The sequence below is a fragment of the Ptychodera flava genome, chromosome 1, assembly GCF_041260155.1.
Source record: "Ptychodera flava strain L36383 chromosome 1, AS_Pfla_20210202, whole genome shotgun sequence".
Classification (NCBI taxonomy): Eukaryota; Metazoa; Hemichordata; class Enteropneusta; family Ptychoderidae; genus Ptychodera; species Ptychodera flava.
In genome coordinates this window covers 48200705-48215315 of record NC_091928.1, presented here as the reverse complement: position 1 = coordinate 48215315, position 14611 = coordinate 48200705, and the positions used below count along the sequence as shown (strand labels likewise).

The 14611-nt window shown below is 39.9% G+C and overlaps 1 protein-coding gene across 1 annotated transcript; it reads right to left on the bottom strand.

Moving 5' to 3' along the window:
- Window positions 1–964: 964 nt before the first annotated feature.
- Window positions 965–14128, bottom strand: LOC139139891 (nose resistant to fluoxetine protein 6-like). Its single transcript, XM_070708861.1, has 15 exons — window positions 13582–14128; window positions 12617–12762; window positions 11821–11908; window positions 11287–11380; window positions 8525–8709; window positions 7560–7727; window positions 5877–5973; window positions 5247–5336; window positions 4756–4927; window positions 4227–4306; window positions 3408–3515; window positions 2890–3019; window positions 2496–2682; window positions 2032–2174; window positions 965–1314 (listed from the first exon to the last, which is right to left on the bottom strand). The coding sequence occupies exons 1-15, from the start codon at window positions 13919–13921 to the stop codon at window positions 1195–1197; spliced, it is 2148 nt and encodes a 715-aa protein (XP_070564962.1). The 5' UTR covers window positions 13922–14128; the 3' UTR covers window positions 965–1194.
- Window positions 14129–14611: the final 483 nt, after the last annotated feature.

Here is a 14611-nt window from a genome sequence, read left to right as displayed (position 1 = left end):
TTTCTTCGTGTTTGCTGTGATTTTATCATTATCATGAAAAGTGGTTCGGTAGAGTCTCTTTTTTGTTTTGTCTGTACTGCTTTATGTAGTATTTTACAGTATTACTTAAGTTGTCTGTTTGGTTTAAGGGATTTTTCCTCCCCTTGTTTAGAATGAGAGGTTCACCTGCCAGAAATAATATGAAATAAAATGAATCAATTTCAACCTGATCAACGTAGTAACATCATTGAGACTTAGTTGAGGAACCATTTATTATTCATGAAAGCAAATAAAACAGTGCTATTTCTAGATCACCTATGTAAGACATATAAAAAGAAAACATATTGATAAAAGGCCGCACTTTCAGAGGAGATGATTTTTTTTTTAATTAAAGCTTACCCTGAGTCCTCGATTAATACCTATGTTGAATTCTTCAATTGGTTTTACATGTTTCTGACTTAAGATATCGTCCGTTTCGGACGCCCTTTTGCCATGACTTTCCCTCAACATATATTTTAATAAAGAATATAAATTACGCGAGTTCGACCAGGATGTGGCCAAGGCACATAAATGAGAGCTTAACAATATTGATATCAATAAATCATAGATAGAAATTTGAACATGCTGTACAGATTTACAAAATGGATATATTCTAACTTCTCATAGCAGTATCATTACAATGTGACCAATAGACAGTAATTTCCTGTCGACAATACTTTGTAGGATCAAAAGATTTTGAAAAGAGCAGTTACTTTTTGTGAATCATACTTTCTGGGAGAGGTCACGTCGGTAACGGACCTGGAAAGTGCGCACAGCGTGAAACGCTCTCTCTAACGCCCCCCCTCTCTCTCTCTCTCTCTCTCTCTCTCTCTCTCTCTCTCTCTTCTCTCTCTCTCTCTCTCTCTCTCTCTCTCTCTCTCTCTCTCTCTCTCTCATATTTTCTCTTAATTTCTAATCACTTCGGTCTGAGATTAACATCCAGTCATTGTACTTAAACAACTGATCATCTAAAATCTTTAATCAAATACGAAGAGTAAGTATACATTAAGTAGAGGTAGTGCATGTGGTCTACACATATTACACATCCTCTACATTATTTTTATCAAAATAATCGTAAAAACGCTGCTAAGGCAGAACGTGTTCTCGTTTTCAGTTGTTTTGAAACTCTACTTGCAGCAAGTAGTGTGATGTAAGTACGAGAAGATGGGGTCTTCATTATCTGTTGTCTTTTTTCAGCAATATCCTCTCCAGTTTCATCATTGGAGCTTCAGTCATCAGTGACACGACAAAGGATGCGCAGTAGGTGATAACAAGACTTGATATGAACATGTAAATCTGATCCAAGGAAGACAGGAAGTATAAGTTAATAGGTGCCGCCACACTCAACAAGTTTGGAAAACGTACAAGGAATATCGTCCGTCTTGTCTGCCTATAATATATATAGCTTTGGGGGGTTTTTTCACTGACAGTACCTTAAAATAACCGAAGCACGGAACATATTGGAGTTGGTTTTCAACATTTGAAAATGAATTGCTTTTCAACTAATACATTGTATCTAAGTTCTCTGTCTGTCTGTCTGTCTGTCTGTCTGTCTGTCTGTCTGTCTGTCTGTCTGTCTCTCTCTCTCTCTCTCTCTCTCTCTCTCTCTCTCTCTCTCTCTCTCTCTCTCTCTCTCTCTCTCTCATGAAGTTCGATACGCCACAGGAACAGTTTTGAGACCTGAACTTTAGACGCCTATGAATAATTCTTTACATGGTTAAAGTTATGTTTGCAATCGCTATAATCATCGTGAAGTCGTGCCCTTTTTTAAAGAGAATCAGTAAGTGCCGACGTTTTTAATTTCAAGAAATGGTACGCCACGGACAATGTCGATGTTCTAGCCTGCAAAAGTCAGCACAGATTTGCAATCGACCGAAGTGTTTATCACCTGAGAACGCTTGGTAGTATGTTGTTTTCATGTATAGGTTGCTTTATCAACATGCCGACATTAATTTTACCTTCACTATCCCACTGTAAAAGATTATGATAAGATATAATAGTTTGTACACTTACCTCCTCTAAATCGGTGGCGTGTATGAGTCTATCTCTGTATTGCAGATAGATAAATAAAACCATTGGATGAACCAAATAGGCTGCGTACGTCAGACGACTGATTGGTATCCACGCCTTCCACGCCAGGATGGTGTTTATTGGACCTTGAGCCAGGATAATTACGTAAAAACATTACATGGCATAACTTTTGATTAGGATTAAATTCCGTCGACGCTAAAAACCATTATTCTAAGTAACGTTCAAATAATGAATCAATTGTAAGTGGATGTGTAGAGCGAAATGCCACAACCTTGCTTTGGCCAAACGTCACGTGCTGCATGAAGGAATCACCGAATTATGGAATATGCTTCATAATTTATTAAAGGTGTAAGTATTGTGCAGTCCTAACTGTCAGTAAAAAGAGACAAGAAAACAGGTTTCTGGAGACTCAGGAAACTTAATGACATAATGAGATAAAACACTACCTCCGTTTCCGGTCAAGCATGCAAATGTCAGCCAGCCAATGGCGACGCACCAGGCCACTCGACAGACGGTCATATAAAATATATCAACCGGGCGTGACAATACCACTCCATGTAAGGTTCCATACAGTCCATACAGCACAGCCAGAGCGATAACCCATGCCGCCAACCAACATAACAAATTAATGACCTGTTCGGTATAAAATGTAAAGAAAGCTGGCAGAAATTCTCTATTTTTCGTCCTTATATGTTACAGATGGTTGCTAATTCGAGTCAATTTGCTTATACTACTCGCTGAATCAACTCTGTCAACATACCGAACTTTGAAGTAATTCAAGTATCGAGCGCCCACCACCCACAGGGCAATAAGCGTTTATATTGGAAAGAGTTACCTTACCTTGTTCATCTTTACTTGGCAGTTGGTCTTGACCAATAAGCAGCCGACAAACATTCCGACAATGTATGTTGCGATTCTAGTCCATGGTTTGGTGTAGTAATACACAGACGACACAAAATTGGTGTATGGACTTTAAAAAGGAAAGAAATAGCAAGATATCGTTTGGTATTCATGCAATTGTTAAACCAACATGCAGGATAAGTCAGAACATATCCTCCCCGCACTTTCAAAAAAGATATATTGTACTGAAGGAAATCTTACACTTGCTACATTCTACAAAGGTTATGAAACGCATTCTTGTGTATTTGATGATTTGAATGTGACGGGTTCTCTCTGTTCCAATGTATACTGTGTTTGTATTAAAGCTGTTGTGCTGAATTATCATTCGTTACGAATTCAATATTAAAAGCGCGATGGACAAGAACATGGAAACCTACATTCTCTTCTGCCTGACCCACAAATGTGAGGACAAGGATCTCGGACAGCCTCGTTTTGATTTTGCGCAATGAGGTACTTACGGATTGTACGACATTGACGTTAGATCGTAATGCACGCCTAAACCCGCTCTGGTAGCTAGGCAACCACACAGGAGAAATGAGAGGACACCATATCCAATGGGTGGTAACCTGCAAGGTTAGTGAATGCCAAAGAATTGACAGCTATGTTAGTAAGGCCAAAAACATTATGAAATTACAGACTGAAATTATTCCTCACAATTTCCTCCGCACACTGGATAATACTTCATCACTTGGAATTTAACGAATTCACCAAAATAGGATAAACATGGACACGTAAACGCTCCATGAAATCGTTTGTTGAAATGACAGCCAAAAGGGGCGTAGGTACATATTCCAAGAAAAGTGACGTAACTCTACTGAGCCAATTCGAATACAACAATCGGATGAAGATTATCTCAACAGTCATTATTTGCACTAACGGATATCAATGGGATGTACGATGGACGCCGATTGAGAATAAACCCATCTGACGAGCCCCGTGTCACTAACAGCGGGGTGGAAAAAGACAATTCTTTATCGTCGTTTCCTTTTGAATATATATAATCCGAGGGGAATTGCGTCACACAGTGTGTTCGACTTCAGCCACTCATAGGGTGATTAAGCTTACGAATTAGAGTTTCCAAACACGCCCACCATCCGATCACGCCCGCGTATCAAACATGATACTTGTCATTGATTTCAATCTCTCAGATGTGAAGCATCTTTGCTGATGTTTGCATATTACAGAAACACAACATAGGCCTTCATAGATTTGAGAATTTGTGGAGGAGGATTTCGCGGTTGACAAAGCTAATAAACTACTGCAATGCATGGACTCACTTGTACAGCAGCAATATTATAATCGGGCTGATGATGTGAAACTGCATGTCGTTAGCGAGATACCAAGCAACCCCGTAACACTGAAAAATCAAAAGAAGAGTAGTAACTGTCAGACGAACACAGCACTCTTCAGGGTAATAAAAAAAGCGAACGCTTTGCAACTTGGCAGAGATAAGGATTAAACGCATCTAAACGTGGTCAAAACTACATATACTCTTCATGCAGGGTTTTCTCTTGACTGCGCGATTGCGCAAATTGCGCATTTCGAGCTATTTTCTACCCTTTAAAAGTTACTGACAGCGGGAAAATTGCGCTCAAAACAAAGCAAGCAATATACGCCAATATGACGGTGACCTAAGCGCAAAGTGTGATGACCTGTAAATTTGCTATTGTTTCTGCCCCCCTAAAATGTCAAGTCTGCCCAAAAAGTTTGATGAATGGGGCAGAAATTGCCCCCTTCAGTGAACATGCAGAGAAAACACTGCACTCTAAACTTGGTCACTATACACAGAAGCAGCAATGTACTTACCTGCGTTGTGGCAGGCCAGGGAACCAGGTTATTTATATACAGGAGGTTTGTCCACCAATATTTCACGCATGGATCCTCGTTCACGTGTATCAATGTTTTGTATGGGCCATTACCGAAGTATGGCACCAAATACGTAGACACAAATATAACAAACATGTACATTGGCGTCAATCTGCGGAGGAGAAAATTGTATTACAACTTAACTCCTTCACTCCTTTGTTAAACTTTCAAAGTTCCATGAAGTTATTTGTTCTGGGATAAAGGTGACACACAACGTACAGTTGTACTCCTTCAAGAACTCCCCCTCCCTCTCTCTCTCTCTCTCTCTCTCTCTCTCTCTCTCTCTCTCTCTCTCTCTCTCTCTCTCTCTCTCTCTCTCTCTCTCTCTGAGTACATTGGTTTCAAATCATCCATCAACCCGCATTTTTATTTGAAAAGAAAACCCATCTCATCCCTTTCACTCTAATTTTGACAACTAGAGAAAGACTCACCTCCAAAACCTATGGGCATAAAATATAAACCAATTCACACCTCTGCCTTCTTTTAGCTCCCGCAACGTTAAATATGTGACTAATAAACCACTGAGAACGAAAAACGGGAAAAAATAAGCAGTCTTAATTGTATATTCTAACAACTTGAATAGTCTAGGTACATACGAATGTGCACTTGTCGGTGAAAGGACTGAGAGAGGCTATTTGCAGGATCACCCCTGTACAGTTCGGCAACTTACCAAATATGGTAAATTAGAATTTTTGCTATGTATGACCTTAACCTCGGCTTTTTCTAAGCGACAAGTCAAAGCCAATGAGTCGAAGCCGATGTAAAACGGCCGCCCCACTAAAACTAAATTGTTTGTTGGTTTCAACAATAAGTATTATCGTTTCTTTATACCCATACACATCGGATTATTCATGCTCTCAACTGTACAGGAATCGAATTTTGTGCATTTAAGTATGTAGCCACCAATACTGAGCCGGGGTTAAAATTTAGCCTCGTTTTGAAATAAATTTCTTCATCTGGTAAACATTCTTCACGTGAAGATATTTAATATATTTGGTAAGGACCCGAACTGGTATAATATCTTGACAAAATTCAATGTCCCACGGGTCATATTGACTTACCTTAGGAAGAAAAAAGTGTCGACAGAAAACGTGGCATTGCTGATGGCCTGGAAGGTGAATCTCTTCAGAACGCTCGTAGCAAGAGCATTAAAATTGTCTGAAAAAAATGCAGGAAAATTGGTTGAATTCCTCACATTGCTTCAAGTTATTTTAATCTTAAGCAGACTAATCTTGATGATGCACATTAAATCTGTTGAGCTCACTTGCGCCTTGAAATGGAATCCCGTAAGTTGCTTAGATTTGCTGACGGAGACTTTTATCTCAAGTTACGATCGTCTTGTTGATAACGATAGATTAAAGGCAGGGTTCATCCCTAGAATTTGGTCTTATCACAGAATTTGATGAACGTAAATTCACCCTCTCTGTGTGTGATGTTATCGACATTTCAGTGAATTTTAAAATAATTACATTCCCTGTTCGGCGCTCTACAGAACAGACGTTGAAAACGTAAATGACGTCCAAGGTTGCACAACTGTGAGGTTTTCAGAGTACAAAAAATCTGTCCACGCAATTAATTGGTGGTAAAATCTGCAATTGAACACTCAAAATTGCGAAGCAACTTTCAATACAAACGCGCCCGCACCGTCATCTTAGCTGTAAGATACCGGCATTTATCACCTTTGAGGCAAGTGTGGTATTTGTTTATCAATATGGACGTCCACAGAAATGTTCTGTGTTGATTCACGGTTATCGAGCCTCTTGAATCATAGTACATCAGAACAGTAATACCATCAAAAGAGATAGTTAAAAGTACGCATGCACACATATGACACAATTGTAAATATATGACAAAATGAAAATCATACGTTGGGTTCGTTTTCACTTAAGATTGAGCCTTTTCTACTAATCACTTTTTTCTGTAAGGAACATATCGCATCTTGCAGTGCATCATGGGTGATGCGTACTAATGCTCTGATGGTCTTGATTTTATTTTTTTTTCTGTTTTAACGGACTGTAGAATGCTATTTGCAAGTCATCAGATGAATATAATGTAAAGTAAAATAACTCTTTTAGAAGTATGACAAATCAGTAATATTTCAAAACTGCTGAAATGAACTGTCCACTGGGCGCCGGGGGATGCGAAGTGATGTATACTGATTAATATTATGCAGATGATACTCTGGTGACACCGATATTACTCAACAAATAGTCTTTATATTTGTGAAAATAAAAAGGTTGGTCTAGAAATATGAACATTTTGATAATATATGAGAGTTTAGTAAGCTTATTATTTTATTGTTGTCCCTTTGACACAAAAGGCAGAGAATGGTTTGACCATAAATTACGTGATGGAGATCAGGATTCAGGTTTTCGTAACTTGAAAGAAATACAACGATGAATGAAAGGATTACATCATATTTTGTTCAAATGAAGTATATGGAGCACATGAAACCTAATTTTAAATTAGTGACTTTTAAAAATCCGGAGATGTGTGCTTATGATTTGACAACTCATAACTAGAAAACTAGTTTAGTGACTTGTATATTTTTTCACTCGTTTTTCACAGCATTAATTCATCTTCAATGACAAAAAAATAAAAAGTTTAGATAAAAATTCAATGGCTCGACACCCTTAGATAAACTGGAGTGGAAAGACATTAGTTAATGTAGCATTTGAATCCCGCTGAAATAAAACGGCTGATTGTGATAAAGATTCTAAACACGGTTTAAAAAAGCATCTTACCTAAAACTCCGAGGGGAAACGCGTAGCTGTGTCCCAGTATAACCCACCACATACTGAGTACTCGTATACCGTGTATAGCAGCCAGCGTGCCCGCAGCGTGTCTTGTGTCCAGTATCTTACGACCATTCTCCAGGACAGAAAACGCCAGAAGGCACTGACCAACAATACCTTTTCCAAACGAAAATTGTGACATTGTGAAACAAGCCCTGCATTTCACCATCATATGCGCGATTGACACTGATTCACTGAATCGCCATTATAATTTCGGCATTTGTATAAATGTAATGTGTGCCAATGCCGAAAGATAAAATATTTGAAAGCGGGCAATATTCATTTTTATATCATACCAGTGTATTGATGGAGCAAATAAAGTGATCTGATTGGCCGAGACGTAAAAATAACAGTTCTATATTAGTCATATAGCATGGTTGTAACACACGCAAGCCCTTATAGGAGAAATTTCCCTTTTAATGTTTCAAGCCAGAATTTCAACACAATGTTACGGTCTAATTGCAATAAATCACCTCCGTAAAGGGTGTTCCACTCGGTTTTGACCAGTTCACAACATCTATACACTAGCTACCGTTTGTGCATATATGTCGTGAACTGGTCAAAATCTCGTGATCTGATTATTCGGAGTTTTCATATCAAGTCTGCAGGTGGTATGTCCGACATCCCGGTGAAACATGAGAGTAACTCGAATATACTTATAAAAAGTGTTTAAACATTTAAAATTGCTAAAGGCTAACTCAATATATTTCAAATAGGCTTGGAAAAACAAAACAGCATTTACTTTCGGTTTAATTTTTAAAGTACGATAAAAATTTAGAGGGGAGTGAAATCCTAAAGGTTGGGGGTGTCGTGTCGTGTTTTCGGTGACAGACGCAAGGTACCGCACTTCCTTTACGTTAGCCACTGAGGAATATGTGGTTTGTCATTTCTGAATTGATGAAGTTCCGACATACCTGGCCGATAAACGAACTTCTTTGGATCTGATTTGATCAACGTTCTGATTTCGTCGTCCTCTCTGACGTCATCCTGCAACGTCACTGGCATCACGTGTTCTCCCCGTCTTCGGTTGGCGAAGTGTATGACAAGCTGGTACACAGTCCCCGCGACCATCAGAAATAGCAGTACTCCAACAATGGCGCTGAAAGAGCCATAAAATTTATCATGATCAAACACATCGCTCAAACAGAGACGAGAAAGACCGTACAGTAAATCTCACAAATCTCACGTTTATCATAGACCTAATGATATTTTAATTGGGAGTGTCAACCTTAGCGTGTTTGCTTTAACTGGAGAATTACTCCAACCTGTTAGTTGCGAATAGTAGTCATATGGAGGTACCACCATCGTCCGCTTACTTCCCACTACTCTGATTGGGGGAGTATGCAGATGCACGGACAAGAGACCTCAGCAAGTGAAGATGAGGTACCATGGGACTATAAGACTTGTAAATAAATACGCCGGTGCAGTTCAGGTTGATGGCTTTATTTATAAAACTCACTTACAAAAATAATACAAAATTTAAACTTGTTTACAAAACGGGAACTCTGGCTGAGTCAGGATGCATCCGGCAGAAACTAACTCACTACTGCGCAGACTCAAAGGTAACGCCTTCAAGCGCTTGGAAAACCTGGCCCGGGCTACCAAATTCCAACAGATTTGTATGAAATAGGAGAGAAACAAGAGAAACTATTAAAAATGATTTTATTTTTTAACAATTCACCAATTTGAACCAAATTTAGCCGAGTCATAGACTGAAAGATTCCGTCGCGTGCGGGCGCTCCGGCGCACTGCGACCTACGACCCTTTGGTAAAGAGTCACGACTCCAACTATGTAATATCGTCTCCCCTCAAGTGAAGGAATTTCTGTTCTCATTTATTACGATCAATGTTTACTGTACAACGTAATCTACATTTGCTCTTTAAGGTGAAGTACTACGAATTACGTCAAAATTGGGTTGTGGTGTCATTTTCTTGAAACTTTGCACAAATATTCTTGGAAGTTTTGCAAGTGCAAAACTGAAATAAAAAATGGGGGTCACCACGCTCGTTTCCATGGAAACGGGTGTTAAAATGGCGTCGTTAGAAATAAATAAAAATGATATAATTCACTTAAACTAAAGAAAGCAATTATAAAACGCTTAGCAAATGAGTTGATTTTAATAAATACCAAGACTTAAGATCCATATCTATCAAATGTATAATTTCCATCATGTTTGTAAAGAAATTTTAACATAAGTATCGATTACAAAATGACGATATCGAAATTAAATAACTGCATAATTTTCGAACTTTCTTCCTGTCGCTTTGAATGGTGTCATTTTGACCAAACTTGGCGAATAAAATCCTGACATAATACCATTTAGTTTACACTTTTAATAAAAGGGTGTCACCACGCTACTTTTTACAATATCTCCAGGTGAATGGGTAATATGCGCCATGTAAATGGGAGAGAAATGTTAATTTTTCGCTCATATTGAATAAAAACCAGCTTCCTAGGGGTCAAAATATGACAAGGTTATAGGTCACATGTATTTCTACGAGAATGGGTCAAAAAATTAGGTAAAAGCGCAATTTCAACAATGACAGGTGATGTTAAATACATGCGCTTCAAAATAACCCATTTGCGGCAGGCTGGAGTTAAATCTGCGCAGAAACGTTCTGAACCGCGTGCGCGTCCGAATTCGTCGCACTTTACCTTAAGATACGCCTAGTATTGTTACGAAATAACATCTCATGATCAGAGAGAATTGCTGACTCTTAGTAATTTGTTGATTCTGCCAACTTATATGTCATTTGCGGTACTGAATGACAATTTTATGATTTTTTACTTTTTTTCGCCTCATAATGTCTACAGTCTGTCGGTAGTTATTCAGTGACTGGAAGCCTTTAAACTCGTGTTAGAGTGTCTTTGTACAGTTGATCTCCGAACGGAAACAAATCCTGGGAATAGGTAGCGTACCATGGATCGCGTATTCCACAAAACGTGTAACTCCAAACTTGAATCCTTTCACGGCGACTGAACATCGACAGACCGCACCGGAGGCAGTCTAGATTCAAGTCGGTGAATGGAAAAAAGAAGTCCCTTGAAACAGACCATGGTTTATGTTTATCGTACATCTGACTTTGATGAGCACAATCTTCTCCATCATCACACCGTCACGGTCGTAGGATCGCGCAGTCGGGCTGAGAGCGATCTGGCTACTCACTCAGACATGAATTCGAGGATAACTCGAGGCACGTCCCCCCCCCCCCCCAGTACTCGAGCCTTCCCTGTATTGCGTCCATTCCACTCATAATCATGGGAGAATTCTTAAACCACTGACTTGAACTAAGTCTAAGTCAAGGCAAAGTGTCAGATATCTCAAACTCCTCTCCGTGCATCTAAAGATAAACGCCCGACATGTTATAGCGAGTGCTTATACAGTGTTTTGCAATTATTATTGTCAGGAATTCGGGGATCTAACTTCCTTTTCGGTAGCCGAGCAAAAACTGGTGCGCTGCTATTGCTGCACACTGAGAACTGCTGCGTTTTATTAACACGACTGGCGTGCTTGTTTTGCCATATATGGTTATATGCAAATTTGCGATAGCCATGTGAGATTCATCGTAGATAGGGAATAGTCATCGTATTCACGTTCTTCAGATATTGACACCATATGACTCCATAAATTTTATCAAATCTCTATGACTTCAATGAATACATTATACAACTTACAGCATGACGATAGCACCAGTGGTAAGTTCCTGGTCTTCCTCCGCGCAAACGACCGATACCGCTTGAAGACTCTGCATAGAAATCAGTCCCAAACCTGTAAAATGATGCCAACTTCTTGTATTTACTGCGCTTCGTAAACGTATACTTCTGGTTTTGACAAAAAAACATTATTGTAGTAAGGAATTCGACGGAGCATGACGCATTTGTCGGCCGCCCTCTGGCACGCGATGAATCTTTCATTCTGGTTCAAGGTACAAATCCGATATAACTGGAGAATTCAAATCTCTCAAAATAAAATCGTAACGACGTCATCTCTATTAATTTTGTCACTTGAAAGCACAGTTGATAGATCGATGTTCTGCCAAAATACGGTTCAAAAAACTTCGTCTGTACTAGTTATAGGCATGACAGTAGGGAATAGAGGGCGATGGAGGACGCCCTCAGACGGTTTGTTGTCGCCAAGGTCCGGTCCTGCTACTGATTTATATCCGCATGGTAGGTTAAACTTTGTGAAGTTCGGCTTCAACAACTCACCTCTATTAAAGATTTCCAAAATCTCATAGGGCTGACAAGTGTCAGGGGCACACACACCGTAAAACAAACCGCCAAGTATTGGTGACACCTGCATGACAATGACAAAACAGTTCTGAGTTCAGTTGTTATTGTCCTTAGGTGACCTTACTCAGGGAGTCAACGACCTTTTTACAATTTCTGTATTGCTGCATTAATGTAACGCTACTCAAGTTATGATATTTTTCTGTATCCTAAATATTAGAATATAAAGTACAAGTTTTTTTCCAACAAATTATGTACAATATGTAATATTATCGTTGATAAATTAATTCTAGTCAAGACTATTTAATTGGCAACAATAATTTTTGACACCACGCAAATAGTGGCTATGTTGGCAAGCAAGCTACCTGGTATTTTTGCATGATTTCTGAAGGACGATAAGGAACAATAATTCACAAACCGAAGACTGGCAACAAAAGTATTACTTTAAAATTACATCTGATGGAATGTCAACAATTATTGCTGATGAGGCCGGGCCGGGCCTTGTTTGGTGAATTTACGATTTACATGAAAAACAAATTTAGAGTTGACGGGTTTACCACACATTCATATACTATTTCTTGCGCATTTGGTCTTACTTTAGAAGACGGCTGAAGATTAATTATCGGGATACATAGTGTTAGCAATTTCGAAAATATTGATAAATATAATTTATGTATATACGAGCAAACAATCACCAACACACAGGGTAACAACGTGTGGTCGAAATCAGAGTACTGAACATCCGTACAAGATGTAATGACTGACCAAGACTTACCGCTTTGCTCAAAGGGAAGAAGGTCTGGCAATATTTGCCTTTAAAGCCCGGGCCGTCATCTACGCCACGACACTCTTCAGGCGCACCGACCCACTGAAAGTTGCCTTCAAATATCCCTGCTGGTGGTTTGGCGATCGAATCGAACACTGTCATGACATAATAAAACCAAAAGTCCACTTAAGTAGCTCAACAATTTGCTGGATATTTATTCTTTGGTGACATTGCCATCAAAAACTGACAGCCGATGGCAGGCGTGAAAAAAGCTAAAGATGGACAAGTACACGTTACCCAGCTACTATAGTTTGCATTGTGTCGACACGTGCGACGTGGTCATTCCCAACGTCATGACTAGACAGCGAGAACAAGTTGAAAATATTTTTTTGGGTAGCAAACCATACCTAGAAGAGCTATGACACAGTGAGTTGGGACAGTTGATATACAATACAGATCGACCGAGGCAATTCATTTTGACAAGTTCTACTTCGCGTTTACGGTCTCAGAGCCCTTATCAATACAAACTACATGTATTTATTACATGACATTATATGTGTCATTTTATGTTATGTTAGGCTGTCGGTTTGATATTTAAGTGATAGGCCTAAGCAGTAAAGTAAGAACTAGATTGTGGTCATCATCATCAAGAACGCACCAAAACGAAACACGTGATCTGCAGTATTGGTAAGTCTGGGATGAGAACTGCGGCAAGGGTAGTGGGTTTTTGCATACAGTACAATAATATCTAGAAGACTTTTTCCCAGGCAATACTGGTCAAATTTACCCAGAGGACCATTTCCTTTGCGAAACTCCATGTGGGGTTTAAAGTGGGCTAAAAGACTAGTTTTGACCTGAATTCAAAGCCAACACTGTCAAGCGTGACTGAGTGACAACTTTTCTCAGAAACAGGAGCGGATTGATGTTATTGGGTATCAATTTATATCGAAGGAATATTCAACCCTTGGACTTACTTTTGAGGGCGTAAAGTTTACGTGCCAAAATATCATCGAAATATTGGCGGGTGTCGTTCACACAGCGCTCGCTGATGTTGACTGACGTCAAACCGGATAAAATGGCGGCTGAACTGCCGGCGATGCTTTGCAAGCTGAGACCCACCGTCGTATCGTAGACGAGCTGTCGCAGAGCTTCCTCGTTCCGTAACCCGATCACTTTACCGAAGTCATCAGCTATCCTGGTATCGTCGACGGGTAGGGGGAGCTGAAGGTTCCATTGTTGGGCCAGTGCGGACAACCCCGCCGAGAAATGTAAACAAACCGCACAGAACACGGCGAAGCCTTTTGAAAAGTTCATGTTAACTGACGAAGCCTACCGCAAAACGCAAGAGCAGGGTTCACACAGTGTAACCTTCGATCGTTAACTAATGCGGTCGTTGACAAGTCAACAAGTCTGACACAACCGGAGGACAAAACACTTATCGTCTTGCTCAAGTCGGCCGGTGACATGACAGTCACCTGGTGATCTCGTTGTCTTGTGACCTTTAGCGCGTGACATACAAGTATCAGCTCATGAATATTTACATCGTACCGGGATGATGAATGACGTCATATATTATTGTTTGACAACAGCAATGAACAGGGCGATACGCGAGACCAGGACCCACGCCACGCGCGGCAGCAGGCCCGGCGTTTTACGGCCTCCCACCACCGTATAACGCTGGGAATCGTGCGCAGGGTTGGATTTTATATGGAACACAAAAACACGTCAAACGGCTGTAATTTGGATAAATAGCAAGAAATCTTTTAGCGGGTAGGTACAAAATAGATTACAGTCGCTTAAGGTTCAATACACGGCGATGGCCGGCCGCTCTTGTATGAAAAGTAGTACTTTCAGTGGGCCAAGTACTTTTTATAATGCATACGATACAGAGGCCGTCGTGCGACTGTGTATTAGATGGTAAACCGACATGGAAAAGAGGGCCAGATTCACTGACACGTTCCCAAGCACCCGAAGAGTATCCCGTTGGCCCGGCTATCAATGCAC

What these genes read in the sequence shown, in the direction of transcription:
- LOC139139891 (XM_070708861.1), bottom strand. Translation starts at nt 13,921, where the DNA reads ATGAACTTTTCAAAAGGCTTCGCCGTGTTCTGTGCGGTTTGTTTACAT. An exon ending in GACACTTTTTTCTTCCTAAG is followed by an intron (nt 5,337 to 5,876) that starts GTAAGTCAATAT and finishes TTTCGTTCTCAG; the next exon opens with TGGTTTATTAGTCACATATT. An exon ending in ATAATATTGCTGCTGTACAA is followed by an intron (nt 3,516 to 4,226) that starts GTGAGTCCATGC and finishes CTAACCTTGCAG; the next exon opens with GTTACCACCCATTGGATATG.